This window comes from Ornithodoros turicata, chromosome 6 (assembly GCF_037126465.1).
Source record: "Ornithodoros turicata isolate Travis chromosome 6, ASM3712646v1, whole genome shotgun sequence".
NCBI lineage: Eukaryota > Metazoa > Arthropoda > Arachnida > Ixodida > Argasidae > Ornithodoros > Ornithodoros turicata.
The window spans coordinates 58615753-58633512 of NC_088206.1; the positions used below are offsets into that span (position 1 = coordinate 58615753).

Below are 17760 nucleotides of genomic sequence, written 5' to 3' on the forward strand. Positions count from 1 at the left end.
GTTTTGGGTTAAACAGGAAGCGACGTTCACATCTCGGAGCTGTAGACCAAGATTAACATGCGTAAACAGATTAACACAATGCATCTCCTGTTCGTAGCCCCACGAAAGAAAAAAAGAGATTTCGTCGTGACACGACCGGCCATGATGGCGTGAGTGCTAGCAGGGATCAGCTGCGCACCAACGATAGCGTGTTTTTCTTTTTCTCTCTCTCTTTTTTTTTTTTTTTGCAATGGACCCATTATGGTTACTCATTGAATGCAAACGTTTAATCACTACGCATACATATAGCTCTAGGTGAGAAGTGGACCTTAAGTGAATCTTCCCGTATCTTCCCATAGTCAGTGACAGCTTAAGTCCTACAATTGGGACCGCCCACTCATCCGTTGAAGGCTCCTGCGATTGGCAAACCAGCCTTTGCACGACGTCCCCCTACGCGATGTAGTGCCGTCTCTCTCGCTCTCTCCCAATCCCTACTTGGCCGCGTCGCACCTTAGCGCGCGCGGAGCGGTTCTTGTGTGGGGGCGGGGTCAAGTGTATGACTTATGTTGTCACGGACTATAGTTTCTGCGTGGTCATCACGATGCCCTTCTGTTTGGAGTTGTCAAAGTCTGTGATAACTGTATGTATTTCGAATTGATTTAAACCTGATTATATTTGCCAACTGTTTAATTGAGATTACATCAGAGTACATAGGAGCATAGTTTCCACTATAGTCTGTGCGCGACTGACGGGTTGAGCGCATGTTACACTGTGTTGCGCAATATCCCACAGTTGCCAGGGGCGATCGTTTATCTGCCGATATCAGCCGAACACGACATCTCCTCCCCGCCAAATTCTTTAGCCCAGTCCCACAATCAGCCTTTCCGGAGGTCTTCTTTTTCGTTGGGGACAGGGCGTCTTTGCGACTTGTGCATTCCCATTTCCTAGATCAGGGACTGCTGTATTCGGAGCGTGCACATTCTAAGGGGTCGTGTGCAACTCGCTCGGAGGAGTAACTTCTGCTTCTGGTTGGTGTGGTCGATCCGCTACCATGGGCTCTGGAGCAGCAGAGTCATTTGAAGTTGGTCTGCGGTTTTCCTCTCGGGCGTTTTGGCGTTCGCAGGCACCCGGTTTCAGCTGGCCGATGTGACGGCGCCAGATTTTGTCACCAACCTTGTGGGAACCTCGGCCCACAAACCCGGGGTGGTTCCGTATTCGACCCCGCCGTAACCCCGAAGAACACTGACACAGCAGGTGAACAAAAGAAACAAAGTCTATTGCCTTACATCAGAGCTGCTGGTCGTCTGCCCGCTTCGTCGCTCCTCGCTTCTGTGACCGTCTGCCAGCGTGCCTGCCGCACGAATCACTCTTTTCCCGAGCGCTCGCTCTTTTATCTCTTGCGCTATCTGCGCTATCGCGCGGAAGTTGCCGGGTTATCAGCGCCCCCCACACTCTCCCCCCCTTGAGTCAAATGTCCGGAAGTTCGGGGAGATCGAGGATTATATCCTCAGGGTCTGGTGAGAAGGATGGCCGAGCGAGAACTTGGGGGGCCAGCTGCCGAAGTAGGTTCACTGCAGCGACTATGTCCCGACGTGTAGGAGCGGAGGCCACGTTGTTAGCTGCTGCCCTCTGCTGTGCGGCTTGTTGGATACGATGCAGGTGAAGGGCTCCCGCATTATGGGTCGGAGAGTGGATCAGTGGAACACCGCAGAAGGGGCAGAGGGCGCTTCTTTCTTGTTCCGTGTACACCGCTGGAGGCTCGGTGGGGTGTCTGTTTGATAACCCCAGCCCGCGGAAGGGCACCAGGTAGGGAACCAGGTAGGGAACCAGGTGGGTCACCGATGAGAGGTCGCGCCTGGTTCCGCCATCTCGTTCTGGAACAGTGTCCGATACTGCGGCCTTCAACTAGGACAGTCCAGGTAGCCACATTCACAAGTCGGGGTGACGGGGAAGGCCTCCGAGCAGGAGAGTTCCCAGGGGGTCGCTGAGGTCGGTGCCGTTGTTGGGGTCGAGAACGGCTTCTCGCTGCAGGTGGTCGTGGCATCTGCAGGGGAAAAAAATGAAAAAACATCACCTTGGAGGTCTACGAGGGCGGAGGTTATAACGAGGAGACCCCGGTAACCCGCCCCGAACTGTCCCATCTTCAGCGGGCTGCGACTCCGTGTCGATGGGGCCGTGGAAGGGTTGGGATTGCGACGAACTTGTGCCGGAGTCCTCTTGCACTTCATCTTGCTCCAAGATGCGATCGATGAACTCCTTGATGTCTGTGATGTGAACTGGGCCGGACTCCTCGCTTGTACTGCAACGTTCAAGTCTATAAGTTACGGGTGTAAGTTGCGCACTTACCCGGTAAGGCCCGTCCCATCGGTCCGCGAGAGAAGCTGCGAAGCCCTTCGCCGCGTCGCTAAGTGGATGCGTCCGCCTCAGGACTAAGTCTCCTACGCGGTATGTTACCTGGCGTCGACCCTTGTTGTACTGGGATGCTTGCCCCAGTCGTGCGACCTCAAGATTCTCACGTGCACAACGAACTGCAGTTGAGAGACGGTTGCGAATGTCTTCCGCATATCGTGCATACGGGCGACGGGGTTGTTCCCTCAGTGTTCGTAGCGTGTTTTCGAGTGGAAATACTATTTCTCGTCCAAAATTCAAATAGGCAGGGGTGAACCCAGTAGACCTATTTTCCGTCGTACGAGTGGCGAAGCCAATCTCCGTTAGACGCGCGTCCCAATCCTTATGCCTGCTGGTAAGTGTTACCATCATCATTTTGATATTCCTATTGACCCGCTCAGTTATGTTTGCCTGAGGGTGATAGGGGGTCGTCTTCTTATGTCGAATAGTCAATGCCGAGCATGTGTCGACAAACCGCTTCGTCGCTCCTCGCTTCTGTGACCGTCTGCCAGCGTGCCTGCCGCACGAATCACTCTTTTCCCGAGCGCTCGCTCTTTTATCTCTTGCGCTATCTGCGCTATCGCGCGGAAGTTGCCGGGTTATCAGCGCCCCCCACAACCTTTACCTCATAGGACAATGGTCCGTGGCGTCTGAGGACAAGACCAGTGGTCCAGTTCCCCTGTAGTCACGAACAGAAACATGTTGTCCCGGTTCAAAGTAACGTTCTCTTCCATGGTTCCGCTCGAACAATTTATCTTGCTTGGCTCGTATACTATCTTGAACACTTGTCCTGATAAGTGACAGGCGGGTGCGAATTTCGCGTCCCAGGAAGAGTTTAGATGGAGTTTCTCCAGTAGTTGTGTGGGGGCAAGTGCGATATGCAATAAGGAACTTTGCGAGACTCTGGTGGATACTCCCTTCCCCCTGCATGGATTTCAGGCTTGATTTGAATGTCTGGACAAAACGCTCAGCAAGTCCATTGGTTGCTGGGTGGTATGGCGCTGTCAAGGAATGTTGAATTCCATTGTTCCTCGTGAACTCCATGAATACGCTTGATATGAACTGTGGTCACTGTGTCAGACGCAATAATTCCTTTAGCTTTTTGGAAGGCTGCTTTGCAGTCTTTTGTCCACTTCCACTTTGCAGATTTTTCCAAAAGTGCGTGCAAAGGTCGCAAAAAGTTTGCGCTGTCCGGAATAAATTTTCCGTAGTAGTTGATTAGCCCAAGAAAGGAACGCAGCTGGCTGACGTTTTGCGGTGCTGGAGCTTCAAGTACAGCACTAATCTTATCTTGGGTCTTGTGTAAACCTTCGCTGCTGATCTTGTATCCGCAGTACACAATGCTGTCCTGGAAGAAGGAGCACTTCTGCAGGTTTGCTTTTAGTCCAAACGATTTCAGGCGCTTGAGGACTTCCGAAAGATTTTCGAGATGATCCTCTTCATTAGTACCACTTACTAATATGTCGTCTTGCGTTGCATGTGTCATAGGAACCCCCTGTAGAACTTGTTCGATGGTGCGTTGCCAGATCGCAGGTGCGGGAGCAATACCAAACACCATCCTGTTATGTCGGAAGAGTCCCTTTTCTGTATTGATAGTTAGCAAATGCTTGGACTTCTCATCCACTTCCATTTGAAGGAATGCTTGCCGGAGGTCAATTTTTGTATATTTCTGACCACCAGATAATTTCGCGAAAATGTCCTCAACCAGTGGTAGAGGATACTCATCCACGACTAAGTGTTGATTGATGGTGCTCTTGAAATCTCCACATATCCTGACTGTCCCATTGGGCTTTACCACAGGAACTATGGGAGTAGCCCATTCACTGACATTGACTTTGGTCAGAATACCTTCCGACTCTAGTCGGTCCAATTCGGCAAATACTTTTTCCTTGAGTGCATATGGGACTTGACGAGCACGAAGGAACTTGGGCTGAACATTTTCCTTCAGGTTTAAGGTTGCCTTGATTCCTTTCAACTTCCCGATGGAGTCTTCAAATACGACTTTGTAAGTTTCTAGAACCTGGTTCAGCTTATTTTTGACTTCTTCTTGAGAAGATGTCGTTGCGGTCCACGTCTTGAAGATTCCATTTGTTTCTTCAAGCAACTTGAATTCTTGAATCCATTCTCGGCCAAACAGTGCTGGTCTTGGGGTTCTTGCAACATAGAGTTGCAGCCTTGAACATTTCTCTCGAAATTTTACTTGAACTGTGGCTACGCCATCAGGTAAGAAGCATTGATTTGTCACAGTTCGAAATTTCATGGAGGTAGGTTCCAGTGGAATGTGGCTGAAATGCTTCGAGTAGACCATAGCTGGGCGGCCTCACTCATGAGGACCCTCATGAGGACGTCTCACCCTCACCTCACGACGATGAGGTGAGGGTGAGTGAGGCCAGACCACGCTGAATGTTCCTCATGAGGACTGTCGTGAGGCATGATCCCTAATGAGGCCCACCGTAAGGGCCCTCATGAGGCCAGTCGTCGTGAGGCCATCAATACGTGAGGGTACAACGTATTCCGTGAGGAGCCTCACAGATGAGGCCGTGAGGTCCTTTGTGAGGAGCCTCACAGATGAGGCCGTGAAACCCTTTGTGAGGAACCTCAACGATGAGGCCGTGAGGCCCTTTGTGAGTGTTAAATCTTAGTGATCCAGTAGTCTTCCAGTGATCTTAGTAGTCCAGGGAAGACAACAGTGGGTAACGGCAGGACTAACTTGGCATAATGGAACGATTTGATCTGATCCACAAGCGACAGGAGCTGCGAACGAAGGTGAGAATCTTAATGACCGACCTCGAACGCAAACGATCCACCGAAGAACTGCAAGATGTAATCGTAATCCAAGTGAGGATGGAGCAACTACGCAGATTAAACATCCACCTCCAACAAATTGACGGCGAGATAGAATTGATGCTCACCGAGGACGAATTTGAAGAAGAGTTCACGAAACAAATAGTTCTTCAAGACAAGATAGAAACTGCACTTTTGAAAGCTAAGAGATACTTAGCGGCAAGAACAAATGATGTCTCAGTTTCAACGTCAACCTCAAAAGCGAGCAACCGCGCGGCGCCCGGGACAGCATCAACGACTGCACAAGTGCCATCAACGTTTACTACATTGCCTGTCGTGCACGACATAGTCCAGCATCCGGTACTGACCTTTGTCAACTTGTACGGCGAGATGCCAAGCCAACAGCAGTATCTCAATGCAGATGTAGTGATAGAAGATTGTACTCACACACGCATGGCTCTGGAACTACGAGATGCAGAACCGACGTACGTTGACCTATCACCTGGAAAGATAACACAGGCAAAGGCTGGGAGGCCTACGGACAGCCTGGAACCTAAAGCAATCAAGCGAATCAGTGAAGACTTGGGAGCAAATGTCATTGAAACGCCTCAGACTGCAAAAGGGCAGCCTGAAGAACCGAAGGCTTCAGAAACGCTGCAGACGTTTGCGCAGCACGAAGATCAAGACAGACGGTACGTGGAAAGACGGCAGAACATCGGTTCGGACATAAAACGCGAAGCAAACGATGGAAGACAGGGAGCGGAAACGCGGAACAGCATGTTGCTGTCAACGCCAGAAATAACAGTGATAGCAGATAATAACGAACAAGAAAGAAGGACTAGGGTACCTGATAACAAGTTCCTACCCAGAAGAAAGAAATTGACAGGGCAAATGGTACAAGACCCTGACGGACTCCTTCCCGATCCAGCTGCGAGGCCTAAGCCAGAAGACGAAGAAATACGGCCAAGATCATTAGTGTCTTTCAAAACGTTGCTTGAAGGGGACGTCGAGTGCGTCGGTAAGCAACCACTGACCACATGCTATAAGTCGGATGACACTTCCATCGACAGGGACCTCCTTCCTACAGCAATCTTATCAATATCCTTGCACCACGACGTCATGTCAGTAGTGTGCTGTACTGCAAGGTGCCTTAGAGACAGGTCACGATCCCTGCGCAACAGATCTATCAGTATACGACATACTGCTGGAAAGACATATTGTCTGAAGGCTTCTAGGAAGAAGAACACCGTCATCAGTGAAGTCCGACAGTGGAAGCCAGCGGAATCTCAACTAATGCGAAAAGCTCCGCCATGGCTGCAAGTTTTACCGCTGCACGGCGCTATTCGTACCCATATTGCTGGCATCACCAACATTAGTCGACGATCCGCCCGTTAACGCCTTCCGCGGCGGGCAGCCTGTTAAATCTTAGTGATGACGACGAAGCAGTCATTATCTCGTGACCCCATATTCTTCTGTTACTCAGCCATTAAACGTAGTCACTCCTACCCGCTGTCCTGTTTTCCACAGTGAGGAACCCCAACGATGAGGCCGTGAGGCCCTTTGTGAGGAACCTCAACGATGAGGCCGTGAGGCATAGGCGCCGACTGCGGGGGGGCGCTGGGACCCTTGCCCCCCCCCCCCCGAACATAAACTAGGGGGGGGGGCGGCGCCTCCCCCGGGAAGTCCCGCTAAGAGACTGATACTAACCTTTGAGGCTCGGCGCGCCCGGGTCAAAAGAGCGAAGAGGCACCAACCCCAAAAATGCATCTTGCAATTTGTAAAATATGTATCCGCCCACTATACTCATATCACAGTAGAAGGTGAGGCGAAGAAACACAGAGGTTGACACAACACATAGCCTGAATTTCGCCCAAAGCAATTAGATCAATGAAACGAAGCAGTCGAAAAGGCACCGGCAGCTGCCAGTCTTCGGAACGCATATCCGTTGGGAGTGGGTTCAACTCCTGCTGCTCCATTTCATTGACCATATTCATATATTGCGCGCATTTCGGGTCAAGCATCGAGGATTCGATGCATTTTGTTCCTTTTGCACTCAGTTTTCAAAGGCGTAACGCCTTCAGTTGTGCACATATTCACTGTTTACGTTCTCTGTTTTTTCTTTTTTTTTCTGTTCTTCCTTCCTCTTATTTCTATACCAGTTCTGCATACATCATAGGATCCCGCCAGAGTGTGTGATTCTTCAGCTCTAGTTTTGTGTTCATTTTTCATTTCCTTTTCTTTCCTTCTTTTTGTTTTCTTTTGCGTTCTTCTTTTCTTTGCCTTGTTTGTCTTCCCCCTTTCACTTTTTTTAAATAACAAGCCGACATCCATCTGGCTTACCTTTCCTTTCTTTTTTTCTTAGTTCCCCCCCCTCCCGCCAGAGTACTTACTTCGCGGTGCGCGCTTGCCCCCCCCCCCCCCCCCGGGAAAATGAAAACTCTTCGCCTCTGCCGTGAGGCCTTTCGTGAGGAACCTCACGGATGAGGTCATGGGTCCATTCGTGAAGAGCCTCACGGATGAAGCCACCGTATCTCCTCGCTTGGAGCAGGTGTGCGACAGATGACATCACTCTGCGCGAAGGGCCAATGGAAATTCGAAGATCTTCCAGGATCGCCATGTTCCGTTCTTAGGTTTCATTCCTCCATATACAGGGTGGTCAAAAACCATGATAGAAATTCATAGTAAAAAACGTAGGCCCCGGAGAGACACGCGGTCAAGGAATTTTTTCCGCCAATAACTTTTGCCACATATTGGTAACATTTTTATTTCATTTCAATTGACGGAAAGTTAATTTCTTGAATTGAACTCCGACATTTTCCAAGGCAACCTGACGTTTTCTTTGCCGAAATGGGTTCCCCGTGGTCATTTTACTCAGTATAGCACATAATCCCACTCGTAATGCAATGGCAATTGCCGAAATAAATTCGTCGAAAATCCGTGAAGATGAGCCATTGGCTCCGCCTCTTTTTTGACGGCTCTAAGTTTGAGCGCAAAGCTGCGAAGAAAGGAGGTTACATTGACACGCCACACGAGGGGGTAAAAGGTTACAACCCAAGCAGCACAATGTACTGGAAGTCGAGTGCAATAAGGGTGGACGGTATGTGTCTTATCAATGTTCTTTAGTTTCACCAGTCTGTTCAAGGCCTTCCACCTACCCGTCCTCCCCTATTGCACTCGACTTTCAGTACATTGTGCTGCTTGGGAAGCCCCTTACCCACGGAACAAACACGCGCGGTGAGTGCGGGAATCAGAGCTATCTTATCAAAAATGAGGTCACCCGACTGTTGACAGGTAGGGAAGGAAATAACATGCACTCCGGTCTCAGTGAATGCAGTGAACAAGTAAACGGCAGCGATGGCAAGCACCGTGTATTCCAACCAAGAAAAAACAAGGATGATCATTGCTGTAGGTGCTGCAGGTATGGACTATGACAGAGCAGTCCTCAAACACAGTGAAATGCTTCCAGGAACTAGGGTGGTGAGCTCTTGTACCATAATGCGTGCATTTTTGAGACTGTCCACAACAGGAAGTTTTCATTTCGTCAGAGCCGGTCACACTCAATCACTGCCAGTGAGTCGAGACAAACAGACAAGGTCCTGAAAGAAGTAGGAGATGACTTCCACGTGAAGTCTGCGCACCGTGGCAAAGTGAGTACAGACATCAAAGTCAAGTGTGCTGAGGATACTACACATGCACAAATTCCACCCGTACCACGTGAGCCTTCACCAACATTTCCAGCTGGGCGACAACGAGAAACGGCTGGATCTCTGTAACTGAATCCTATGTCAGACCGAGGAAAGTAGAAACTTTGTGCAGAAAAAAATCCCTTGACCGCATGTCTCTCCGGGGCCTACGTTTTTTACTATGAATTTCTATCATGGTTGGTGGACCACCCTGTATTAAGGTTACCATGAAGAACTTCACAAGTGGGGGCATGCGACTTTTTCGTGAGGGACCTTACAGATAAGTCATGACTAGCTTAGGCGGTCACGTTATGTTGTTGCATAAGGTACAACCCCGAGAATAGGGAACACGATTTCGTTGACGTTAAGTCGTGTTTTGAGCGCCACACTACCTCTTGTGGATTCGTTTTTCTGCCTGTTTACAGGAATAGCAGCCTCGTTTGGAGAGGCCCTGTACTGCGTTTTCGAAAGCGCGTGTAGCGGCTTTCCGCCGCTAATTTCGAATGATTGCAACTGGACACACTCATACTGTGTCGTGCCAAAGGTGCCACGTGCGGTATTTTTGTATTTTCTTTTAAAATGCTTTCAAATGTTACCGCTGCTGGGAATGTAACGAGGCTTTCTTATTATTTGACGTCTCTTGTTCTTAACAGCATAAAGCTCAATATAAAGTAGCCTTTACCGGACTCCCCAAAGTCTGTGCGACAGCAATAATGAAAGAAGTACTAAGGCAGGAACTAACAAAGCAGAACAAACAAATAACAGTCAAAAAGATCTATGATGAAAAACCCGAGACTGGGGAAGAGACGAAAAACAGACGTTGAAATTGAGATTTGTGTGCGTCGTCTGTTTTTCGTCTTTTCCCCAGTCTCGGGTTTTTCATCATGGAGTTGTAAGAATTTTCAAAATATTCCTTTGTCTCCTCAAAACGAAGTCAGGAAAACTGGAATCCCTGTGACTGTAGCGCGCCTTTGAAATGTAAAAGAAGGAGAAGAAAAAACGACAACAAAAAGGCACGACCTGATTGCAGGTGCGATTAGTACCATCGTTGTGCCCAAACACTTCAGCTGTGAGCGTATCCTCCGATTCTGGCAGCAGCGTCGTACGGTTCTGAGAATCGAGTACAGGATCTCTTCAAAGCACTATTCCCCGCCGCCACCCGATCATTTCCGTAACGGTACATCTGCACTGTAGTATTTCTTGCTCCGCTTTACAGATGCCAAACACTAACGTTAACCCTCACTGTGACAGTAACAACTGTCACCACATTTATCCAAGCACAGCACGAAACCCTATAAACCGTTTAATGCCGCGCAGTATCATTAGTACCAACTACCGACACAGTAGTTCAACGCCGACGTCTCATGTGAACATGACGGAAAGTTCTTTTGAGGCTCACGTGCCTCCTAGTGACTCAAAGACACGTCAGGCCATGAGAGCCCTCATGAGGTGAGGACACGTGAGGATGAGGACGCGTGAGGCCATGTGGGTCCTGATTAGGCGAAAGTACGTGAGGCGCCCTGAGGCCATGAGAGCCCTCATGAGGTGAAGATACGTGAGGCCATGAGGGTCGTGAATAGCCTCAAGAGGTGAAGGCATGTGATGGATGAGAATGGTGAGGCCTTCCGGGATCCTGATGCCCTGAAGTGAGGTTTGTGAGGCCGAAATTTGAAATGGAATGTCAAGGTGAGGGCGACTGAGGTTAAGTTGCTGGTGAGGAAAATTTAGTGAGGGTGAGTGAGACCGATAAAGTCCGTGCTTCGTGAGGTGAGGAAGAGTGAGGCCGCAGGAAAATGTCCACTTATGGAGTAGATAACTTGGGGTACAGTAGTATACTATGACCCTGTGTCCATTTCTATTGGAATTACATGACGCTCAATTTCTGGTTTTAACCAAATGGGCTCGCATCCACCACCAGTAACGTGCGCAAGTAGCTCTGAGTCAACATGGCGAATGGTTCCAACATTTTCAGCCTTTGAAGCATTTGTAGTGTCGTTCTTTTTAGTTTTCTTCGTTTTAGCTTCAATGCACGATTTGTTCGCTGCAAGATTACTGCAGGCGGGACGTATATGACCCTTCTTGTTGCAGTGGAGGCATACAGCGTCGAGGTATCGGCATTTCGAAGGAACATGACCCTTCTTATTGCAGCGGAAGCACTTCTTTTCCTCGTCTCGAACTTTCGAAACACTAGACGTGGCTCCGTTTATGCTTTCTCTTTTGGTATGTAGTTCCTCCACACCTTTGGCTTCAAGCTCACATGACACCGCTTCTCGAAGCGCCTTTGTCAAGGTCAAATCCTTCATGGTGAGCATGCGCTGTTGAACAGAGGTGCTTCGCAGGCCACAGACAAATTTCTCTCTAAGGGCTTCATTAAGGAATGTGCCAAAATTGTGTTGAATGTGCCGTCAGCCAACAGCACCTATCCTAAATCCACGTAAGGGTCGTGTCTTAAATGTCTCGGTAATAGGGATTTCTGGATATGCTTGAGATGAATAATGTTTCCACGCAAATACGTTTCGATGCCAAGGCGTTTCAGTGCATTCGTATCAGGGCGATTTACCACTCGCTCCATAATAGTACTTACCGTTCTTGGTAGCTCAATTAGTGAAGTGTTCGCCTACTGATACCGACATTGCGAGTTCGAACCCGGCCGAGGACGCCTGCAACTTGGTAGCAGGGTCGAAGCTGCTTTCACACGCCGTCTTCCGCGAGGGACGTTATATGCACTGTGCCGTGAGCAGAGCTTTTCAGTAAAGGTGGTAAAGTAAAGAATCCGGAATTATAAGGTTAATGAGATATCCGCTTGGAGGTGCCGCCCAAGAAAACCCAAAAAGGTTTTGCGAAATTGGTTCGCGTTTTTTCACAAAAACATCATAAAACACCGAATTCGAAACCAACTGCCAGCTTCAGGTTGAACCGGCTCATCCAACGCCACCTAGATAGAGAAAGCCTACGCATTGCCTCCTCTCCTTCCTTCGCTACGTAGTCAGAATGAGGCTTGTGCAGTGACGTCATGTTTGGTCACGTGACATTGGAAAACATATTGCAGTCTGAAGTCACAGTAGGAGGGCATCCCGTGAGTTGTTGCGGTATGCGTGCAATTACGAGAGAAAATTGTAAAAACATACGCTGCTGCCTCATTCGGCCCGAAGAAAGACACCTCTGAAGCATCCCCATGTTTTCCGTCATTGAGTACGGCGCAAATTTACAGCGTAGCGTCGGAATTCTCTGAATCGCTTAACCAGAGTTCACCCTCTACGAAAATATGGAATGTCATTAAATCACTTGAGGGTGTCCCTGCTCCTAAAAGGCCACTAGCCACCGTTGCTATAGCGACCAGATCACAGCCCAGAGATATCGCAGAAGCTTTTGCAGACTCAGTCTCCCCGTCTCTGTTATCAAGCACATCTACGCTTCTAGTTACACACGGTGCATCTACACCACCGCAAGCCTTGGGCCCAGAGGATGACCTGTTTACCATGAACGAACTCTGTGATGCTCTGAGACGATGTAGAAGAGCAAGCGCCTGTGGATCAGACCAGATAACATACCAGATGCTCAAGAACCTTGATAGTTCAGCCCTGACCAAACTTCTAGATCTTTACAACGAAGTCTGGACATCAGGTCACATCCCCTCTGACTGGAAACATGCTACAATCATCCCCATACCGAAACACGGCAAGCCCCTAGATGACCTAAAGTCGTACCGTCCTATTGCCCTCACGTCTTGCGTGGGAAAATTAATGGAACGAATGGTGCACAGACGACTCACCTGGACATTGGAGAATAATGGAAAGCTCCCAGAACATCTCTGTGCCTTCCGCAAACATCGTGGTACAGCCGATGCCCTCATGATGCTGTCAACTAAACTCCACGAAGCAAAGAACAAGGGACTAATATCTTTAGCAGTATTCATGGACGTGGACAAAGCGTTCGACTCTGTTCTACATGAGGCCATCATGCATCGTCTTCAGAAGTCGGGAGTTAAAGGACGGTTAGAAGCATATGTACAATCATTTCTCACGGACAGGACCATAACAGTAACCGTGGACGGCGCTACCAGCACCCTCCGACGCCTCACACGAGGGGTACCTCAAGGCAGCGTAATTTCTCCCCTCCTCTTCAACGCAGCTCTATCTGACATCCACGTAGGAATTCCCATCACAACCATCCCAGCAGAATTTATTGTATACGCAGATGACATATGCATACTCTTCCAAGGCCGTTCAAAAAAGCGAATTCAAAACTCTGCCCAAGTAGTCCTTAGCCAGGTGGTTGAAAACCTCTTAGCCAAAGGACTGACCATCTCCACTTCAAAAACAGTCACTCTGGTCTGTGCACCACCAGGAAAACGCCTCGGCAGCAATTATCCAGGTCTTAGCGTCGGCAATAATACTCTGCCAAGAGTCCCACGGGTTCGATACCTTGGAGTAATATTCGACTCCAGACTCCAATGGGCATCCCAAGTAGAAGCAATGGTGCATAAATGTACTCCCCTGCTAAACATACTCAGACGTCTTTGTGGTAAAACCTGGGGAAACCACCCGCGACACATGATCACTCTATATAAGAGTCTCATCTTGAGTCGGCTGAATTATGCTACTCCGTTCATAAAACCTTCGATGCACGGTTGGCAATCACTGGAGCGTCTCCATCGTGCAGGCATCAGAATCGCACTGGGTCTTCCAAAATATTCCGAAGTAGAAGCTACCCTCGTCGAGGCCGCCGAGATACCACTGAGTCTGCACGCAGAAAGAATGGCACTCGCCATAATTGACAGAATCTACAATGCATCATCTGTTATCAGCTACATCGATAGCCTATCAAAATGCTCGAGCACAAAGACCGGCTCCTTAACCAAGTTATATTGAGAAAAAGTCGCGATCACTCCGGCTCCATCACTGATTCAAACCCCACCCCCATGGAGGGAGTACATCCCAAAGTTATCCACCGAGATACCAGGCATCCGCAGCAAAAGAAGCACAGCGCCTACTGTAATGCGGTCTATTGCTATTGGTCTCATAGACGAAAAGTTTGGTAATCACCTTCAGATATACACTGATGGGTCAATTGACAGTCTCAAACAGTCAACAACCAGCTCCTACTTCATTCCCAAAACCGGCAACTGTTGGAAAGCTAAACTTCACTGTAAGTCACCCTCGTCCACTACGGCCGAATTATGCGCAATCCTAAACGCAGCAGCAGCACTGAAGTACATCGACTGTGCAAAGGCAGTTATACTTACTGACTCATCAAGCGCATTAGACCAGATCAAAGACTTAGACCACTCATCTATTATGATCCGCTGCATCCGCAAAGCCCTCTTGGACCTGAGACGGGACAGTAAAGACATAGTTCTGCAATGGATTCCTTCCCACGTTGGAATTCCCGGCAATGAGGAAGCTGACCGCCTAGCAAACGAAGCCCATTCTCTTCCGGCTCCCACGTTTCCATCACCACCACATCGAACCACTAAACAAACAGCCAAGAGTTTAATATCTACAGTTAGTCCGAGCACCAGGCTCACTCTGTCCAACGCACGCCCTTCACTCCAGTCTCAAAGTTTCTCCAGGCTCACAGCTACACTCCTACACCGCATACGTACAAACTCAATGTATTCGAACGTCATACTCCACCGTCTGAAGACTACGCACGATCCAACATGCCCTTTCTGTCCGACATCCCTCGACACAATTGAACACATCCTTCTACAATGCCCTGCCTACAGTCAGGAAAGATCTAAGCATCTAGACCCCATCATCCGCAACAGCTCGCAAGTACATGACGTCATCTTTGGCGGCTCAACGCCGGCAGAAAGACGTTACCACGCGTCAAAACTGGCTTCCTTCCTGAGGGATACCAAGCTGATATATCGTCTCTAAGAACGCATCACAGGTGGCCCTTTCGCCGAGTACACCAACACCTTAGTCAAGCATCCCCACAGTGATTTTTATTTTCATTTTCTGGTGTTCTACCGCTCATCGCTCAACGCTGCTCATCGCTCAACCCCTGATTGGACTTCACTGCAAATCCGAATCTACAGTCCTGTCTTTCCCGTTTCCTTTTATTTATTTATTTTTTACGGACCTGCGTTAGTCGTGACGTTGCCCGCCTTGCGAGGCCGACTACGGCAAGCAGTTACACAACAAACCACCACCACCACCACCACCACCCATGTTTTCCCATGCCACGTGGCTCCAAGGCGCGCAAAGGCTGCGCGTGACGTCACGTGCACAAGCCTCATTCATCTGCTACTGCGATTCACAGTTCTGCGAATTCAAGAACCCGCGAATGATTGCAGCTCATCTGGATCCTGCAGACCTAAATATTTAGGCAAAAAGCGCAAGTGCAATCAGTTTTGAGAAAGATTGAGACCATTTTGCGCTTTATTTCCATGTTTTCTCATTTAGTACGCGGGGACGTTCAATCACAACTCGCAGACGACAGTGGTTCTTCTCCATGGCCACGACCGCTGGAAGCACGTTCGTGATTGGCTACGGCCGCTGAAAACACGATCCTGATTGGCTGACTCAGGTGTCAGCCAATCAGAATCGTGTTTTTAGAACTAATTGGTACGTCACGTCGATGAGCGCGCAGGCTTTCTGTATCTAGGTGGCATTGGCTCATCCCTGCTTTGCCTTTTCCGGTGACGTAATTGGCATTGCCGGCGAGATTCCCAATCGCTCAGCTAAAGCGTCCCAGGGCTGACTACAATCTGATACCACAAAACGTATGACGCAGATGTTTGTATAGCGACTGTTCGACAGCAGATTGCGAGTCTGAAGACCTACATTTTGTGACGGACACCCTGCCTCAATAAGGGCCAGTTCTCACTTGGCGACGCCTGGCGCGGCGTCGTGAGCGGGCGGCGGAAGTATAGAGGCGCATTTCCGCCGCCCCGTCAGCGCGCACGATTTTCATGTTCCCACCACAGTGGCATTCCGTCGTCCAAAGCAGACGAAAAATCAGGAGGTGTGGCCTTTCTGTGTCACCTAACTGGTCGCCAGCTGTCGTTCTCGGCAGCTCTCGCCGACGTCGTGAAAGAAGTTCGACATGGCAGTTTTTTTTTTTTTTGGCTCGACGTCTCACCTCTCCCGACTCCGGAAATACACGTCTATTTCTGCCGCCCGCTCACGACGCCGCGTCGGGCGTCGCCAAGTGAGAACTGGCCCTAACAGACACTAGTGTGACGTCGGTCCGCACAATGTTGCCTGAATTCAGTCGGGAGCGCGCAGCCTGCTGCAAAATTCGATGAAATCCATTTTCTAACGATTCCGACGGCTCCAAAACGAAATATTCCGGTTACATGTAATTCAGGCATCCACTATTCCAGTCGCAAGAAGTCATAGCTAGAAATGTGTGAACAGATTAGAAATGCCAAGAGTTTTGTAATTTTAATTGTCATGAACGAGAATTTATAGGAGGCTTTATTTTTATATTTTTATTTAAAAACAACAAAAACAAAACAATAACTGATCATTATACGTGAAGGAGGAAAATGAACGCTTCCCTTTTATTTCTTTTTTTTTTTTTGCGCATGTACCGTCGGCTGTGGCCCTGCTGGACAGTGGTGCAGGTTTTTATTCTTACTTTTTAATTGTCTTTTTCCTTTTCCCCTGAGGTACCTTGCGTGAAACGGGGGATGGGCGATGGGTTACTATTCCCTCTCTCTCCTTTCCTATCATTCATTTTCTTCTTCAATCTTCTAGTTTTTCATTGTAAATAAATATCACTGTCGCACCTTCAGTTCAACTGCGTTTTTTGTCCGGACACCACCTCACTCTCACCGCAACCCTCAGGTGGGCAGAATTAATCCACAGACCGATGACTACGGCGTCGCTCATGATCACAGCTGTCTTGCGACGTAAGGCCGCGAATTTTTAAATATATAAAATGAAAGCATATATGACGAGCTATTTTTTTTTTTATGTGCTCACTATGGGAGCATGAATACGGTATGGTCCCAAGGTCATTTCCGCAAACTTTAAAACGGCGGAAATCTCCAATTCTTCGCGCAGAGAGTTCATATGAATTCGAATTTTTGGAAAACTCCGACAATAGTCAGTATGAACAACAGATGGAGTTAAAATCTAGCGAGTTTTAGGAATGATGTACTGATGTTCCCAGGTGAAAAATATCTGCAACCCCAAGCGGTTTATGAAAGGATTTCCACTTTAAATTACTTACGTACAAAGTGGCTCAAAGTGGTTTCAAGTGGAAGGGCTTTCATAAACCACGTGGCATTGAAGACATTTTGATTCACCTGCATAGGTTTCATCCATAGTTCTTAGCCATTCTGCACAACATATACAAACTTCGGGTGGTATCAGCTTAATATAAAGATATCTTTGTTTTGTTAACGATTTTCAAAGCTTTTGTAAAATTCTGCAAGAGAAGCCCAAAAGAACAACATTATCTGTTCGAAATATCGGATGCCATCTCGTCCTGAGGCTATACCTTTCTCTGCATAGAGACACAGTTATTATTCCCTCCACAAGAGTTTGTACGTCTTCCACCCGCACCGTATTATACGGTGCGGGGGGGATGAAAATCTAGTATACGGTCCGTATACTATATTTTCATCCCCCCCCCCCCCCTCACAATCACCGGGTACACTAAGACACAGGAGCTGGGGCACCGTGACGTATTATCCTGCGTACGTACGACAGCTTTGAACCGGGAAAATTTGGTACGTCATTTCAATGACAAAGCGTTAAGGTGGCACGAACTGTTAACGGTGGATGCGTTGTGTCTCACCGTGCTTAGCTGCTGAAGTTTGCCGAGTGGACGGTCGTGACCGGTAGTTGCAAATTCACGAGTGCTCGTTAGTAAAAGCAGCTGCGTTACGAATACGTCCCGTCAGTCAGCCACATTACCATGTGTCCGCGACTGTCAACGGGATATTCCGTTCACAAAAAGGGCTTGA

At 48.7% G+C, this 17760-nt stretch overlaps 1 protein-coding gene across 1 annotated transcript; it reads right to left on the reverse strand.

Moving 5' to 3' along the window:
* Positions 1 to 3334: 3334 nt before the first annotated feature.
* LOC135398667 (uncharacterized protein K02A2.6-like) lies at positions 3335 to 4675 on the reverse strand. Its single transcript, XM_064630051.1, has one exon. The coding sequence runs from the start codon at positions 4673 to 4675 to the stop codon at positions 3335 to 3337; it is 1341 nt and encodes a 446-aa protein (XP_064486121.1).
* Between the last annotated feature and the right edge of the window lie 13085 nt (positions 4676 to 17760).

What these genes read in the sequence shown, in the direction of transcription:
- LOC135398667 (XM_064630051.1), bottom strand. Translation starts at nt 4,675, where the DNA reads ATGGTCTACTCGAAGCATTTCAGCCACATTCCACTGGAACCTACCTCC.